At 33.0% G+C, this 18,641-nt stretch overlaps 2 protein-coding genes across 2 annotated transcripts; one reads left to right on the forward strand and one right to left on the reverse strand.

The window, feature by feature from the left end:
- Window positions 1–1,646: 1,646 nt before the first annotated feature.
- LOC128295481 (uncharacterized) lies at window positions 1,647–6,921 on the reverse strand. Its single transcript, XM_053031085.1, has 2 exons — window positions 6,857–6,921; window positions 1,647–6,393 (listed from the first exon to the last, which is right to left on the reverse strand). Exon 2 carries the CDS (start codon window positions 5,730–5,732, stop codon window positions 5,055–5,057), a length of 678 nt encoding a protein of 225 aa, XP_052887045.1. The 5' UTR covers window positions 5,733–6,393; window positions 6,857–6,921; the 3' UTR covers window positions 1,647–5,054.
- A 6,508-nt stretch (window positions 6,922–13,429) lies between these two features.
- On the forward strand, window positions 13,430–17,075 carry LOC108456541 (receptor-like protein kinase HSL1). Its single transcript, XM_017755093.2, has 2 exons — window positions 13,430–16,204; window positions 16,295–17,075. Exons 1-2 carry the CDS (start codon window positions 13,618–13,620, stop codon window positions 16,735–16,737), a joined length of 3,030 nt encoding a protein of 1,009 aa, XP_017610582.1. The 5' UTR covers window positions 13,430–13,617; the 3' UTR covers window positions 16,738–17,075.
- The last annotated feature ends 1,566 nt before the right edge of the window (window positions 17,076–18,641 follow it).

Below are 18,641 nucleotides of genomic sequence, written 5' to 3' on the forward strand. Positions count from 1 at the left end.
ACAGTAAAATCTACTAATCCCGAACTTTTCCTTTCCTCGATCTAGCTTCAGTATTTGAATCTTCTGGATCTAAATAAATAAATTTAATTATCAATTTAATACATTTCATGTTCATATGCAACATTCTCTATAATTCAACTATTATTTATAGTTCATTCAAAGCTGTCTACTTGAGTCATAGTCACTAAATTATTTATAACTTGAGCTACGGAACTCCAAATTAAGATCCGTTAATTTTCCTGAAACTAGACTCATATATATTTTTACCATAAAATTTTCAGAATTTTGGTTTAGCCAATCAGTACAGTTTATTCTTCAAAGTCACCCCTGTTCTGTTGTCTAACAGTTCTGACCCTTCTTCACTAAAAATAAATTATCTCTTTATACAGAATTCAAATGATGTTCTCGTTTGTTTCTATTAAAATAGACTCATTCAGAATTCTATACATATAAATTTAAGTCCCTAATTATTTTTATTCAATTTTTATAATTTTTCAAAGTCAGAACAGGGAACCTGAATTCATTCTGACCTTGTCTCACAAAATTCATTATATCTCAAAATTTACAAATCCATTGCTTACAATATTTCTTCTATGAGAAACTAGACTCAATAAGCTTTAATTCCATATTTTTTCATCTTCTAATTCGATTCCTACAATTTTTGGTGATTTTTTAAAGTTAGTCTACTGCTGCTGTCCAAACTGTTTTAGTGCAAGCTGTTTATTACCATTTTTCCCCTAAGCTTTTAATAAATGATAATTTCGTCCCTACTCAATTAGCCTCTCAATTGAGCTGATTTTTCTCAATTAACATTTTATTCTATCACCTTAAACTAGTTTACAACCTTTAGGAATCAGAATTTCAGCAATAGACTTTAATTCCAAACATTTTCACAATTAGGTCCTAAAAATCAATTTCCATTGAAATTGCCTAATAAAATCATCTCATAAACAAATTAAAGCTTTAATTTCATTCTATTTCATCATAAACTTACAGCACTCAACCATGGTGACTTTCAATTTCATCCATGAAATCAAAAACTAATGAATTTAATAGTAGGACCTAGTTGTAAAAGTCTTAGAAACACAAAAATTACAAGAAAAAGGCAAGGATTAACTCACTTGGTGCAAAATTATGAAATACCAGCTTAGAGAACCCTCCTATGGCGTTTTTAGCTGCTGGAATTGAAGAGAAATGAAGAGAAATCTAGATATTTCCTATTTAGTCCTAGTTTTATTTAGTTAATTTTGCAATATTCCAATTTTACCCTTAATTTATCAATTTTTCTGCTGATTTCATACCCTTGCCGTCCAGCCCAAATAACTTTTGGGTCTAATTGCCTTTTAAATCCTTTCTCATTAGACTCTTAAGCTATTTAATCACTCTAGCAACTTTTACACCTATTACAATTTAGTCCTTTTCATTTAATTGACTACCCAAACATTAAAATTTCCTAACGAAATTTTAATACCACATTAATAACATTTCATAAATATTTATAAAATTATTTTTGACTCGGTTTTACGAGATAGAGGTCCCGATACCTTATTTTACCCAATTTCTTCAATAATTTCTTTTTCTAACTAATCACTAAATCGATAAAATTTTCCTATCAATATTTTCATACGATTTTCCTATCATATCAATTTTCAAGCAAAAATATTGAAATAAATTTCTCTTTAAATCGGATCTATGGTTACGAAACCATTGTTCCGATAACCTTGAATTTAGGCCATTACAACTCTCCCCCCCTTTTAAGGATTTTCGTCCTCGAAAATCTTACCAGTAAAGAGGTTTGGGTATTGTTTCCTCATTGCCTCCTCCGGTTCCCATGTTGCTTCCTCAATCCCGTGCTTTTGCCACAATACTTTCACCAAATTTATCTTTTTATTTCTAAGCTCTTTTGTCTCCCGTGCCAATATCTTGACCGGTTCTTCACTGTAAGTCATATCCGGTTGAATCTCTACTTCTATCGGAGAAATAACATGTGAAGGATCTGATCGATATCGTCGTAACATAGATACATGAAAAACATTATGGATTCTATCAAGTTCTGATGGTAATGCCAATCGATAAGCGACCGGTCCAATTCTTTCTATGATTTCATAGGGCCTGATAAATCTTGGACTCAATTTACCTTTTCAACCAAATCAAAGAACTTTCTTCCAAGGAGACACTTTCAGAAATACCTTGTCACCGACTTGAAATTCAATCTCTTTTCGCTTAAGGTCGGCATATGATTTTTGACGATCGGAAGCTGCTTTTAGACTATCTCGAATAACCTTTACTTTTTCTTCTGTTTCCCGGATCAAATCAACCCCATGTATCTTCCTTTCACTGAGCTCTGTCCAATATAACGGTGTTCTACATTTTCTACCATACAAAGCTTCATACGGAGCCATTTTAATACTAGACTGATAATTGTTATTGTAAGCAAATTCAATCAAAGGTAGATACCTCTCCCAATTACCTTCAAACTCTAGTATACAACATCGGAGCATATCTTCCAATACTTGAATTACACGCTCAGATTGACCATCCATGCGAGGATGAAATGCAGTGCTGAAATACAACTGAGTACCCAAGGCTTCTTGCAATTTGTCCCAGAAACGAGACGTAAATCGGGGATCTCTATCTGATATAATGGAGACAGACACTCCATGTAACCTGACAATCTCAGATATGTATAGTTCAGCTAGTTTATCTAAAGAATAATCCATACGTACCGGAATAAAGTGAGCTGACTTTGTTAATCGGTCAACAATCACCCAAATAGCATCTTTTTTCCTCGGAGACAAAGGTAGCCCCGATACAAAATCCATAGTGATTCTTTCCCATTTCCATTCCGGTATAGTAATTGGCTGAAGTAACCCCGAAGGTACCTGATGTTCAGCTTTAACTTGTTGACATATTAAACACCTTGATACAAACTCAGAGATATCACGTTTCATTCCCGACCACCAAGACATCTTTTTCATATCATTATACATTTTATTACTCCCGGATGTACGGACATAGTACTACGTGGGCCTCGCGTAGAATCTTCTCAGATGAGCTCAATTACGAGGTACACATACCCTACCTCGAATAATAAACAATCATCGAACCAATCAAATTCGAATCATTACCGACTCACACTTGTGTCCGTTTAACTCAGAACTTCTCATCATTCTTCTGAGCTTCACATATTTGTTGTAAAAATGTCGGTTTAGCTCTCAATTCAGCTAGGATTGAACCATCATCAGTCAATGATAACCGGGTATTCATAGCTCGTAAAGCAAACAGAGATTTTCGGCTCAAAGCATCAGCTACAACATTAGCCTTACCCGGATGGTAATCAATAATCAAATCATAGTCCTTTATCAGTTCAAGCCACCTGCGCTGTCTCAAATTCAAATCTTTCTATGTCATCAAATATTTCAAGCTTTTATGATCAATATAAATATGACATTTCTCACCGTACAAGTAATGCCGCCATATCTTGGTATAAATACAATAGCAGCTAATTCAAGATCATGTATTGGGTAATTTCTTTCATGTGGTTTAAGTTGTCTTGAAGCATAGGCTATTACTTTACCTTCTTGCATCAAAACACAACCTAAACCATTTAATGAGGCATCACTGTAAATAACAAATTCCTTACCCGGTTCAGGCTGCACTAATATAGGTGCTTTCGTTAATAGGTCTTTCAATCGGTTGAAACTTTGTTGACATTCATCAGTCTACTCGAACTTTACATCTTTCTGCAATAATCGAGTCATTGGAGAAGCTATCATAGAGAATCCCTGTACAAATCTCCGATAATAACCAAATAAACCCAAGAAACTTCTAACTTCGGATACATTCTTGGTGGACTCCAATTGACAATAGCTGAGTTTTTACTTGGATCTACCCTGATGCCTTCGGCAGATACAATGTGTCCAAGAAAACCCACTTCTCGAAGCCAAAATTCACATTTACTGAATTTAGCATACAACTGCTTCTCTCGTAGAATTTGCAACACAATTCTCAAATGTTCTGCATGTTCTTCTTCATCCCGAGAATAAACCAAAATATCATCAATGAATACTACTACAAATCTGTCTAAGTACGGTCTGAATATCCGGTTCATCAAATCCATGAATACTGCAGGTGCATTAGTTAGCCCAAACGGCATAACTAAAAACTCATAATACCCGTACCTAGTTCTAAAGGCTATTTTTGACACATCTGACTCCTTTACCCGTAACTGATAATAACCTGATCGAAGATCAATCTTTGAAAACATAGTAGCACCTTTCAGCTGATAAAATAAATCATCAATCCGGGGTAACGGATACTTATTCTTTATGGTTACTTTATTAAGTCGCGGTAGTCGATACACAATCTCAAAGACCCATCTTTCTTTTTCACAAATAGAACGGAGCACCCCAAGGTGAATGACTCGGTCGAACAAAACCCCACAACAAGCTCTTGCAACTGTGTCTTTAACTCTTTTAATTCTATAGGAGCCATCCGGTACGGAGCTATGGAGATCGGAGTAGTTCCCGGAATCAAATCTATAGAAAATTCCACTTCTCTTTCTGGTGGCAATCCTGGTAATTCTTCTGGAAACACATCGGAAAATTCACATACCACTGGAACTACCTGTATCTTTGACTCAGATACCTTGGTGTCGAGTACATAAGCCAAGTAAGCATCATACCCCTTTTTGACATACCTCATGCGCCATTATCGAAATCATATCAGATAACCCCTCTGTTTGATCAAATTTAACCCGGAGCAACTCACCATTCTGACATTTTAGCACAATATATTTTTGTTTACAATTTACTACCGCATCATGCTGGGTTAACCAATCCATACCCAATATCACGTCAAATTCATCAAATGGCAGTAACATCAAATCAGCCGGGAAACAATAACCTCTTACCATCAGTGGACAATTTTTACAAATTTTATCCACAACACAAACCGCCGGGGGTTCGAGACTTTAACCACAAATTCAATAGGTTCAACAGATAAATTTTAACAATTGCAAGTTTAACACATATATATGAATCGTAGAACCGGGATCAATCAATGCAGAATATCGAGATCAAGTAAAGAAAATGTACCATAATAACATCGGTCTTTGAAGCATCTTCTCTGGCACGAATGGCATATGTCCTAGCAGGTGCTCGTACCTCAGGCCTACCTATAGTATCTTTTGTAGCTCCTCGACTACCACTAACATTACCGGATGGTCGAGGTGGTCTGCCTCTCGAAACTAGATTACTCGGCTTCGATATATGTTCAACTTCTTTTTCAACCCTTTCTGGACAATCTCTGAGGAAATGGTCAAAAGAACCACATCGGTAACAAGCCCCACTCTTAAATCGGCATTCACCAAAATGAGCTTTATTACAGTACTGGCATCTCGGTTTAGGAGTGCCAACACTGCCAACACTGGTCACTGATGGAGTAGAAGGCCTTGGATTAGTGCGTTGAGAACCTCGCTCTTTGCCCGAATACCCAATGGCTGAAGTAGAACGATCCTGATATTTCTTCAATTTCTTTGAAGCAGAAAACTGGGATTTTCCCATCGGTCTTTTACTAAAAATTCGAGCTTCCCTCTCAGCCTGTTTCTTTTCTTTGCTCAATTCTTCTGCTTTATAAGCTCTCTCTGCCAATGTAGCAAACTCTCGAATTTCAAGAATTTCGATCAGTAACTTAATGTCTTCATTCAACCCTTCTTCGAATCGTTTGCACATTTCAGCTTCTGACTGTACCCATTCTCGAGCATATTTACTCAATCGAACAAATTCTCTTTCATATTCAGATACTGATCTATTGCCCTGTTTTAGCTCAAGAAATTCTTTTCTTTTCTGGTCAAGGAACCTCTGGCTGATATATTTTTTTCTGAACTCGGTCTGAAAGAATTCCCATGTAATTTCTTCTTTCGGAACAACTGAAGCTTTAGTATTCCACCAATGGTAAGCTGTATCTTTTAGCAGTGAGACGGCACATTTCAGACATTCTTCTGGTGTACAAGATAATTCTTCCAGAACCCGAGTAGTGTTTTCTAACCAGAATTCAGCCCGTTCGGAATCATCATCAACTGCTGCTCGAAATTCTTCTTTATATTTTTCAATTTTATCTCTTGGAGCTTTCCTTTTCGATGATTCAAGACTGTACCTTGTGGGATCTCGGGAACCGGTGGAGGAGCAGGAGGGAGAGCTTGAACTTGCTGCACTACAGGGTTAGTTCTTAAGTATTGATTAAACCATTCATTCATCATTTGAAAGAAGGCTATTTTTGCCTCCTCCCCTCGACCCTCTGTCTCGGGCCTTCTACTGCTAGTTTCTTCTCTTTGTACTGAAGCCGGAGCATGACTCCCAGCTTCCTCAGATTGAGCTCGGTCGGATGACATTACTATAAGAAAAACACATTTTAAATGGTCAGGAGATATCACACTATCAATAATAATTTAAATGGCATGTATAGCTAATCCCGTATTTGCTACATCGGTCCTAGAACCGGCTAAACCGTAGCTCTGATACCAATAAATGTAATACCCCTACCCGTATTCATTGCCGGAATAGGGTACGAGGCATTACTAGAGTTTACGAATTAATTTTTTTTATATTCAATATAGCCCTTTTATAAATATCTAACCTTCCCTGTAATATTAAATCGAGACCAATCCACATCAACCAAATCAATTCAACATATTTTCATGATAGATTCATGCATTTATATAAGATAACGTCATCACATATCTATAACCAAGTTTGTTAACCATACTAATGGCTAACTTTACATTCATTTCACGTTAACATTTACTTTGTTAGCTTATACATGCCATTGATTTCCAAAATAAAGTTTCTTTATATACCGAAATCCTGAGGTTGACAGTGTGATGTGTCTCCGACCAAATCCGACCTCCGAGCTCTTAACACTACAAAATAGGGAAAAAGGAAACGGGGTAAGCACTTTGTGCTTAGTAAGCTCATGTAACAAGAATTATACTTACCTAATATTTTCAATACAATACAATAAACATCCATATATCCATTCAATGCATTATTACCCTAATATGCACAAACTCAACATTCAAGTTAGTAAAATAATTTCCATGTACCAATAATATATACTATAATTGATGAGCTCATCAATACCATGATTTCCATTTCCTTGTTATTTTTCCATATTTATCCCGTTGAATTTATCGAAATTTCGATGGATTTTCAGAGGTACACATTTATTGTACAATTTGGTCCGTCAATTCATATTCATGTGCTTTATTTCCATTTCGAGAGAGCACACTCCATGAACCTCAACCTTGCGGCGGGATTACCATCGAGCTAAATCCCGCAATATAAACTCATAGAGTATTGTCGGGATTACCACCAGAGCTAAATCCTCAAACGACAATTACTCTAATGAGCTTGGATCTGAATTACCAGTCCAAGGCTAAATTCAGACCCTAATTGGATTACCCGTCCGGCTAAATCCATTTTACACATATTCTTCGGAGGGCTATATCAGGATAGGATCACCCGTCCGGCTAGATCCTTTTACCGTCAATTCCTTTTCGAGATCCATCGAATTTTCCTTTCATTCAACCGGATTTCTTCCCATTTTATCAAATATATCAATGTTTCATAAATTTCCATATAATGAACATCCAAATCATATTCATATAAAAAACATACAATCTCAAGCATTTAAGAATATAATTCAAGTTACACAAACTTACCTTGATACTTGTTTGTAAACAGTAAAATCTACAAATCCCGAACTTTTCCTTTCCTCGATCTAGCTTCAGTATTTGAATCTTCTGGATCTAAATAAATAAATTTAATTATCAATTTAATACATTTCATGTTCATATGCAACATTCTCTATAATTCAACTATTATTTATAGTTCATTCAAAGCTGTCTACTTGAGTCATAGTCACTAAATTATTTATAACTTGAGCTACGGAACTCCAAATTAAGATCCGTTAATTTTCCTGAAACTAGACTCATATATATTTTTACCATAAAATTTTCAGAATTTTTGGTTTAGCCAATCAGTACAGTTTATTCTTCAAAGTCACCCCTGTTCTGTTGTCTAACAGTTCTGACCCTTCTTCACTAAAAATAAATTATCTCTTTATACAGAATTCAAATGATGTTCTCGTTTATTTCTATTAAAAATAGACTCATTCAGAATTCTATACATATAAATTTAAGTCCCTAATTATTTTTATTCAATTTTTTATAATTTTTCAAAGTTAGAACAGGGGAACCCAAATTCATTCTGACCTTGTCTCACAAAATTCATTATATCTCAAAATTTACAAATCCATTGCTTACAATATTTCTTCTATGAGAAACTAGACTCAATAAGCTTTAATTAAATATTTTTTTCATCTTCTAATTCGATTCCTACAATTTTTGGTGATTTTTCAAAGTTAGTCTACTGCTGCTGTCCAAACTGTTTTAGTGCAAGCTGTTTATTACCATTTTTCCCCTAAGCTTTTAATAAATGATAATTTCGTCCCTACTCAATTAGCCTCTCAATTGAGCTGATTTTTCTCAATTAACATTTTATTCTATCACCTTAAACTAGTTTACAACCTTTAGGAATCAGAATTTCAGCAATAGACTTTAATTCCAAACATTTTCACAATTAGGTCCTAAAATCAATTTCCATTGAAATTGCCTAATAAAATCATCTCATAAACAAATTAAAGCTTTAATTTCATTCTATTTCATCATAAACTTACAGCACTCAACCATGGTGACTTTCAATTTCATCCATGAAATCAAAAACTAATGAATTTAATAGTAGGACCTAGTTGTAAAAGTCTTAGAAACACAAAATTACAAGAAAAGGCAAGGATTAACTCACTTGGTGCAAAATTATGAAATACCAGCTTAGAGAACCCTCCTATGGCGTTTTTAGCTGCTGGAATTGAAGAGAAATGAAGAGAAATCTAGATATTTCCTATTTAGTCCTAGTTTTATTTAGTTAATTTTGCAATATTCCAATTTTACCCTTAATTTATCAATTTTTCTGCTGATTTCATACCCTTGCCGTCCAGCCCAAATAACTTTTGGGTCTAATTACCTTTAAATCCTTTCTCATTAGACTCTTAAGCTATTTAATCACTCTAGCAACTTTTACACCTATTACAATTTAGTCCTTTTCATTTAATTGACTACCCAAACATTAAAATTTCCTAACGAAATTTTAATACCACATTAATAACATTTCATAAATATTTATAAAATTATTTTTGACTCGGTTTTACGAGATAGAGGTCCCGATACCTTATTTTACCCAATTTCTTCAATAATTTCTTTTTCTAACTAATCACTAAATCGATAAAATTTTCCTATCAATATTTTCATACGATTTTCCTATCATATCAATTTTCAAGCAAAAATATTAAAATAAATTTCTCTTTAAATCGGATCTATGGTTACTGAAACCATTGTTCCGATAACCTTGAATTTAGGCCATTACAATAAGACTTTCAAGGAAACCCTAATTTACGGTAAAGATAAACTCTCGTTCGAGGATATAAAGGGAAACTCAACAATGAGCTAGATTCGAATGGCAAGATAGATGGGCAAGCTTTGATTTTGGTTGTAAGAGGTAGACAACAGTCTAAGGATTCAAGTCAGAGCAGGTCTAGGTCAAAATCGAAGCCAAGGAATTGAGGAAAGACATGTGGTTATTGTAAGAAGTTGGATCATATTAAGGTAGAATGTTATAAGTTACAAAATAAAAACAGAAGGGCTACTGAGAGCAACGAGAAAGGAAAGTAAAAAAGTTGAGGTAGCTGATGCTAGTTTAGCTGAGGACAAGGATGATGGTCTGTTGTTAGTGTCTACAATCGAAAGGTCTAAGCTTACATCCGAGTGGATCTTGGATTCGGGGTGTTCTCACCATATATGTGTCCCAACAAGGACTGATTCTCTACATATAGTTAAGTTGAAGGTGGAGTTGTCTTCATGGGGAATAATTCACCCTGTAAGATAATCAATACCAGTATCATTCAGATCTAGAAGATGACGAGGTTATCAGGACATTGTCAAGTGTCAAGCATGTGCCTAATTTAAAGAAAAAGCTCATATTTCTGGGTATGTTAGTCTCAAACAATTATAGAATCACCATCGAGTTAAATGGCATTAAGGTATCTTATGAAGCTCTTGTTTTGATAAAAGGAAAAAAATTTCCTCGTCTATTACGGAGTTGGAGTCAACTTGGTTGTGGCATATGTGACTTGGTCTAGTGAATGAGAAATGTATGAGCGTTTTGAATAAGAGTCTTCCAATCTCGAAGTTCAAGCACCGTTTGGACTTGGTTAGTATCTTGCAAAGATCGAGTTAGGCCAATAATGGGGCTCGACAATGGAGGCATGTTAAAATACGAGTCAATGTGGAGATTTGTGGAGTGTGTCTCACATTTTTCGGTCAAACCAAAGTCAAAGTAGAGGCAATGTCATGATGACGAATCATACGACATCATAACGACACAACGATGTTCGAAATAGAGGCAAAGCAGATGTGACGCCACAATGAGGAGCCTGGGATGTCGCGACGACACGATAAATTTCAAACTTAAAGTAATTACGTATTAGACCCTCATAAGGGTTGCTTTTCCCAGTTAAACTTTAATTACACTAGAGATATTATAGTCATATTAGAACTCTAATCTTAGCCTATTTAAAGGGTCTTAGTAACCCTAAAGTAGGAGATAAATAACATACAACATTAGAGAGAAAAATCAAGAGAGAGTTTTAGATAACTTTAAGGAAATTTTGTGTTTTAACTAGAGAGTTTTGAGTTCGGAGTTAGGGTTTGTTTTAAATTTCTTTATTCTGTACTATTCATTTGTTTGCTCATTAGCGAAGTCTTCTTTACCTGTGTTTTATTATCCTCTTGATTGAAAGAGGAATTTTTTCACTTATATTGGTGTGCCCAATTTTCTCTATTTCTTATTTCCCGTTGTTTATACGGATCCTCAACAAATATAAAATTAACTTGGAAATTGTCACATGTCACTAATTGATTGATCCATCAGTTGATTTAACATGATCAAAGACTGAAATCATTAACGAAAGAATTTAATTAATTTTTTTAATTAACGTGAATCTTGTGGAAATAGTGAATTGATTTTTTAATTTTTTTTAAGTATCGATTTTGCCTTTAAAGTCTTCCAAAATTGTCTTTCTAGTTGCTGCCTCAAAGCCTTACTAGTGGCTAGCTAAGCCAACTATAAAAGCCATGTTGAGCTTCGGCTCAAGTCAAGCTGCCCATCTTAGTTGACTATTCAACCATGATTTTCACAAAAAGGCCCTGTGTTGAAACTAATTTACGAAGCTACCATTACCTACAATCGCAGGCTTCTCATGGTCGTACCATGGTGCACGTTGTTTCAAAGTCAAATTTGTAGTCAAAATTTCCGTGGAAAAAAAATGGTCAAACCTGAAAATCTATGTAATGAAGATTTATGTCAGAAGAAAAGGACTAAAATGTTAAAAATGCTTTTAAACAAATTCTTTATATATACTTTTGAAATTTGAAATTTAAAATTTTTATTATTGTCTTAAATAAGTTTTGATATATTTATATTAAGAATTTTGTTAAATATAAATTAAAGCTTTGGTTTATTTTAGCTACCAATAAAAGATTCTGAAAACAATTAAAACAATACCTACCTACAAATTAAAAATTCTAAAAAAATACAAGTAATTGATCAAAACTTCTTTACCTACAAATTAAAAATTAAAAAATTAATTACAAATTTTTAAAAATAAGAATATTACATTTTATTATTGTAATCAAAACTACTAGAAGCACTTAAAAAAAAAAAAAACTACTAGAAGCAATCATAGGCCATCGTTTAGAAAAATCAAAAACAAAAGAAAAAAAATATTCGTGTTACAACAGAACTCTTAGCACGTGACTTGACTTTTTTTTTCATATTTTTTTATCATTTTTGAGCACGTAGCAAAAGGAAAAATAATTCCATTATAATTTTTTTATCAATGGGTTGATTGTATAAATTAATAAGAAGAAAAATTCAGTGTATATTATAATTATGATTAATGTATTAAAATTATAAATCTACATTAAAATATAAAAACCGAAAACTATTTTAATATTAGGAACACTATTAATGTATAAAAATATTTTATTAATATGATCAAAATCAAAGTAGAAAAAAATTATTAAAATATCATTACATAAAAATACAAATAATATATACAAAAATTAAAATTCTAGTTTGTTTCAATTTTGAAATCTTTCCATTACGATGCTGAAATAAAAAAATATTAAAAACAACATAATGTAGAAAAAATGAAAAAATAAAAATATATATTATACCTCCAATGAAATTATTGTAATTGTGAGTAAGGACCTATTTGTAGGCTGAAGAGAATTAAATTACTCACAAAGCCATATAAATTAGGAAAATAAATATTTACAAGGACCTATTTTTAAGGGATAAATTAATTTAAATAATTTATAATCCATGTTAGTTGAGAATTTAAAATTTCAGGGTAAATTTTAATAAAACATTGTTTGATTTTTACTATTATTAATTTCAATAAATTTTTAGATAATAATATTTATAAGCGATAATAACAATAGTTTAAAATTTTAGAGAATTTTTTAAAGATTAAATCACTTTTAATTAATTTTATTTTAAAAATTGATGATATACATTATGATTTTATTACCCAATTAAAAATATAAAAATTAGATAAAACGGAGATCGTCACTTGTTGCAATATAAATGTTTATGTATCTTGTTATATATATGATTTAATTTTTATTTTTATTTTATTTTAATATAATTTCATCATATTATTATTAACGTTATATTTTTGTTTAAATAAATATTTTAAAATTTATCAATTGTGTTTTAATTCAGTTAGTATCGTTGCTATTGTTATAATAAGAGGATATAGTTTGAACACCATAAAACACGTTTTTCTTTTGATTTAAAACTTTAAAATATAAATAAAATTAGATACTATATTTTTTAAAAATTCAAAATTATTTATATAATTTCAAAATAAATTATATGATATTTAAGTAAAAATTATAAATTACAAATAAAAAGATTGAACAAGTGTTTAATAGGAATAAAATATTCATTATCATTTCATATATATTCATTATTGATAAAATTTTAAATAAATATTTTTTCACTAACATCGTAATTATACCAAAATTTAGTTTATTATAATAAAATATTAAATTATCTTATTTGGGTCAAGTAATAAAAACTCGATAATGATATGCAAAGTTTAAATTTTGTGTATTGTAAATAAAAAACAAAAAACATTAAAACAGCTTTACCCTACAACTAGGGGTACGAATCATAAGCAGCAGGGAATCGAGGTAATGGCAAAAACGTAAATAAAGATACATATACCAAACAAAGAGTCAAAAGACAAAACAAATCTAACTAAAAAAATTATAAATAAAAAAATATATCTCAAAACAAAATCAGTGACTCGCTCCCTCCAAACTCAGTCACAAATGAAACTTTGAAAACCCGCAACCGTTAAGAATAAACCCGATCAAATTCCCCGGCGAAACAGAACCAAACCGGAACAAATAAACGGCCTTAAAGTTCGGTTCCCATGTCTAAAACCCGGTTCACATTTCTCTTCTTCATCTTCTTCTTCATCACAGTGATTTATTCACAGTCCATAAACCACAATGAACGAACCCTTCTTCTCAACGTTAAGCAGCAACTGGGCAATCCACCGTCCATTTCTTCATGGAACTCATCATCTTCGCCGTGTGATTGGCCGGAGATAATCTGCACCGCCGGTTCCGTCACCGGACTCCACCTCCGTGACAAAAACATCATGACAACGATTCCGCCGTCGATATGTGACCTCAAAAACCTCACTTTCCTAGACCTTTCCTTGAATTTCATCCCCGGGGAATTCCCTAGTACGCTTTACAATTGTTCAAAGCTTCAATACCTAAACATTTCTCAAAACTATTTTGTCGGTGAAATCCCTGACGATATTCACCGATTATCAACTCTTGTTTCCCTTGATATTAATGGTAATAATTTTTCTGGGAATATTCCGCCCAGTATTGGGAGATTACCACTGTTGCAAACGTTATATTTACACCAAAACCTTTTCAATGGAACATTTCCTAAGGAAATTGGTGATTTGTCCAATCTTCAAACTCTGGGTCTGGCTTATAATGGCTTTTCCGCCATGGAAATACCTTGGGAATTTGGTTTCTTGAAGAAATTGGAGTATTTATGGATGAAGGAAGTCAATTTGATCGGTGAAATCCCGGAAAGTTTAAACAATCTTTCGAGTTTAGTGCATTTGGATTTGTCGAGAAACAATTTGGAAGGTCCAATTCCAAGTAATTTGTTTACTTTCGAGAATCTAACTTATGTGTATCTCTTCAAAAATCATCTTTCAGGTGAAATACCCAAAGCCATTGATGCTTTGAATTTGATTGAAGTTGATCTTTCCCAGAATAATTTGACCGGCGAAATTCCACAAGGGTTCGGCGAGTTGCAGTATTTGGATTTTTTTAACTTGTTTTCGAACCAGTTGACCGGAGAATTGCCGGAAAGTTTCGGTCGACTGTCTGCTTTGAGGGATTTTAAGGTGTTTGACAACAACTTGACTGGAGTTTTGCCGCCGGACTTCGGGCTTCATTCAAAGCTGGAAGCATTCGAGGTGTCGGAGAATCAATTCAGCGGCAGGTTACCGGAGAATTTATGCGCCGGTGGTGTTTTACAAGGAGTGGTGGCTCATACAAACAATCTCGAAGGTGAAATACCGAAATCACTCGGGAATTGTTCGAGTTTGCTCACTTTTCAACTTCAACACAACAAGTTTTCCGGCGAGATTCCGTTAGGGTTATGGAATACTTTCAATTTATCGTCTTTGATGTTAAGCAACAATTCGTTTACCGGCGAGTTACCGAGCGATGTTGCATGGAACATGTCGAGAGTCGAAATCAGCAACAACAATTTCTCCGGCGAAATCCCAGCTGGAATTTCATCATGGTCGAATTTGGTCGTCTTTAAAGCCAGCAACAATTTGTTTTCCGGTCAAATCCCCAAGGAGATAACCAATCTTACTCGACTCATCACATTACTTCTCGACGGCAATGATTTTTCCGGTGAACTACCGTCGGAAATCATCTCGTGGGAATCGTTGAATACATTGGATGTATCCAACAACAATCTATCGGGTCAAATCCCTGCTGCAATCGGATCCTTACCCGATTTAATCAACTTGGATTTATCCGAAAACCATTTTACTGGTGAAATCCCATATGCGATTGGCAACTTGAAGCTCACTTCCCTGAATTTATCATCAAATCAACTTTCCGGGAAAATCCCATATCAGTTGGAAAATCCTGCATATGAAAACAGCTTTTTGAACAATGTTGATCTATGCTCAGATGATCCAAAACTAAATCTTCCAAGCTGTAATTCCATGGTGAATGAGCCCAAGAGATTTTCATCTAAACATGTCGCCATGATTGTACCACTTGCAATCCTTGTTTCCTTGGTTATTGTTGTACTGGTGCTTTTCATTGTTAGAGACTACTATAAGAGGAAGAAGATTGGGCAATATTTAGAAACATGGAAGCTGACCTCATTTCAGAGATTGAACTTCAGTGAAATGAACATATTGTCCAATTTAGTAGATGATAATCTCATTGGTGTTGGCGGCTCGGGGATGGTTTATCGGGTTGAAATCAATCGTTCCGGGGAATTTGTTGCGGTGAAGAAAATAGGGAATTGTGAGAAACTTGATCGCAAGCTCGAACAAGAGTTTCTATCAGAAGTTGAAATACTGGGAAACATTCGCCATTGCAACATAGTGAAGCTATTGTGTTGTATTTCGAGTGAGGATTCGAAGCTTTTAGTGTACGAGTATATGGAGAATCAGAGCCTTGATAAATGGCTTCATGGGAATAAAAGGTCATTTCCCCGTGGTGTTTTGGATTGGCCGACGAGGTTGAAAATTGCTATTGGAGCCGCACAGGGATTGTGTTACATGCACCATGAATGTCCTACGCCGATCATCCACCGTGACGTGAAGTCGAGCAATATTCTGTTGGACAAGGAGTTCAAGGCCAAAATTGCAGACTTTGGACTTGCAAAAATGCTAATAAGGCATGCATCTCACACAATGTCAACGGTTGCAGGGTCTTTTGGTTACCTTGCCCCAGGTAAAAAGAAAAGTTCAAAACTTGATGCTTTAAACCTTTTAAATAACTAGCACATTTCTTTTAACACAAAAGTTATCATTTGTGTTGCAGAGTATGCGTACACAACGAAAGTCAATACAAAGGTCGATGTCTACAGCTTTGGAGTGGTACTACTCGAATTGGTAACCGGAAGAGAAGCGAATAGCGCGAATGAGAGCATGAGCCTAGTGCAAAAGGCATGGCAAAACTTCTCGGAGGGTGATAAATCCATAATTGAAATACTTGATCCAGAGGTAAAAGAATCATGTTGCTTGGAGGCAATGGTAATGGTATACAAGGTAGGGATCGTTTGTACACGCGCATCACCTTCAACCAGGCCTTCGATGAAGGAAGTTCTGCATGTACTCCAACGCTGGTGTCCTGAGGATGGCTGGAGTACCAAAAGAGTGGGAAGTGAGTTTGACATTGCTCCACTACTTGGCGGTGCCAGTGCCGGTGCCACATATTTTTCCAGCTACAAGAATAGTGAAGAGGGATCCGAGGAAAGAGTTTAGAATGCCTGGATTAGATTAGCAGTGGTGATTCTCAACACAAAAAAAAAAAAAAAAACTGTGGGAATCAGCTTTGCTCGTTATATCCACATTAACATGGGATTTCTCAGCTAAATATTCCACTGACCAAAAGCAACCATGGACTATCGTATAGCTGTAAGTGTGTGCACTTGTGCTACTGTCTTTTTAGAATCTTCCATATTCGTTTTAGACTTCATGTTAAACTCATCTCTTTCAACTTGAACTTAAAAGAGATTGTAATATATTTTATCTATCTTACTACTGTTGATTGTAAATATCAATATATACTATCCGATATATGTTTCTGTTTTCTTTCTAAATTTTTACTTTCTTCATGAAATTGAGAGGTTCTTGAGAGCTCAGATGCAAGTATTCTTCAAAACAGAATGTTTCCAAAGAGTAATAAATCTACATTTAATACACTGACACCTCGTTAAAAACTACTCAAATAATTCAACTTTTTAATACAATATACTACCCTAACTAATGATACAACTAATTTCTGAAAAAGTTAATATTTATATGTATAAATTTATATTTTATATTATTCTTTGTAAAATAAACAATCAAAATTTATTTTATAATAATAAAATATTTTGTAATTATCAATGTTATAATGCTTAATTAAAACTTAATTTAAATGACATATATTACATATATGACAGTACATATTGACACATTAGAGTTGTAAGTAATAAATGAAGTTGAGCATTATTTAAACAAATATTCATATTTATATAACTAAAATATTCATATTTTTATATTAGGTTAAAATATGTTATTAGTCTTTATACTCTTCAAATTTAAAATTTTGTATTTTTATTTTTAGATTATCCCTACTTTTTAGATATCAAAATTTAGGTTGAGTTATTAGCATTATTAAAATATTCTGTTAAATTCATATTCATTATAACCCCATTTTTTACTTACATGAATACTAAGTATTTTTATTTTTAAAAATGTGGCAACAAAAAATAATAATGTTAACAATTAAACTTTATTTTCAAATATGAAAAGTAGAAGGATTAAATTCTTGAAAATAAAAATATAACAACTAAATTTTAAATTTGTAAAAATACAGACTTATAACATATTTTATCCTTTATATTACAAAATATTTATTATTAATATATTTATAATTGTAATAAGTTTTATTAAAATATTAACATTGAATATTTTCAATAATATATGAAGAATATTATTCAAAACTATTATTTTAAATTTTATTATTAAAATAAAATAAAATTATTTATAAAAATAATAAGTTATATTAATAATATATTATATGACTAGATATAAATAATTAAATATGTATAATAATATTAAAATTATAATATTTTATATTAATATTTATTAATTTTAAATATTTTAAAAATAAAAATTATTGTAAATGTAAAATAAAAATTTATATAAAAATAAAATCATGACTTACGCTTTTTATAAAACTAATATAAGAAAATGCAAAAAAGTTATTAACATTGTTTAATTTGAAAATATAAAAAATTCAAACTCACTTGGATAATTGCCAAACCAAACTCAAACTATCAATCGAGCTAAATTTAAACTTACTAACACTTTAACTTGATAACTCGAACAGCTTGCGAACCTTAATAAAGTTTTTACATTTTCATATTATTAAATTACATTATTATCCTTATAATCTATTATTAACCTTAAATTATTGAATTCAAGCTTGAGCAAACTTCAATCGAGCTCGAAAGACTCAAATTATATCTTGAGCCAAAATCAAACTTCAAAATTGAGCTCAGGCACAAGCTCGGCAATATTCAGACTCGATTACACCCCTAATTACATGTATAAACCCACAACCTCTGGCACAATAACATCAACGTCAATTAGCTTACACTCAATTACCAAAATGGAAG

Source organism: Gossypium arboreum, chromosome 7, assembly GCF_025698485.1.
Source record: "Gossypium arboreum isolate Shixiya-1 chromosome 7, ASM2569848v2, whole genome shotgun sequence".
NCBI classification, from domain to species: Eukaryota; Viridiplantae; Streptophyta; class Magnoliopsida; order Malvales; family Malvaceae; genus Gossypium; species Gossypium arboreum.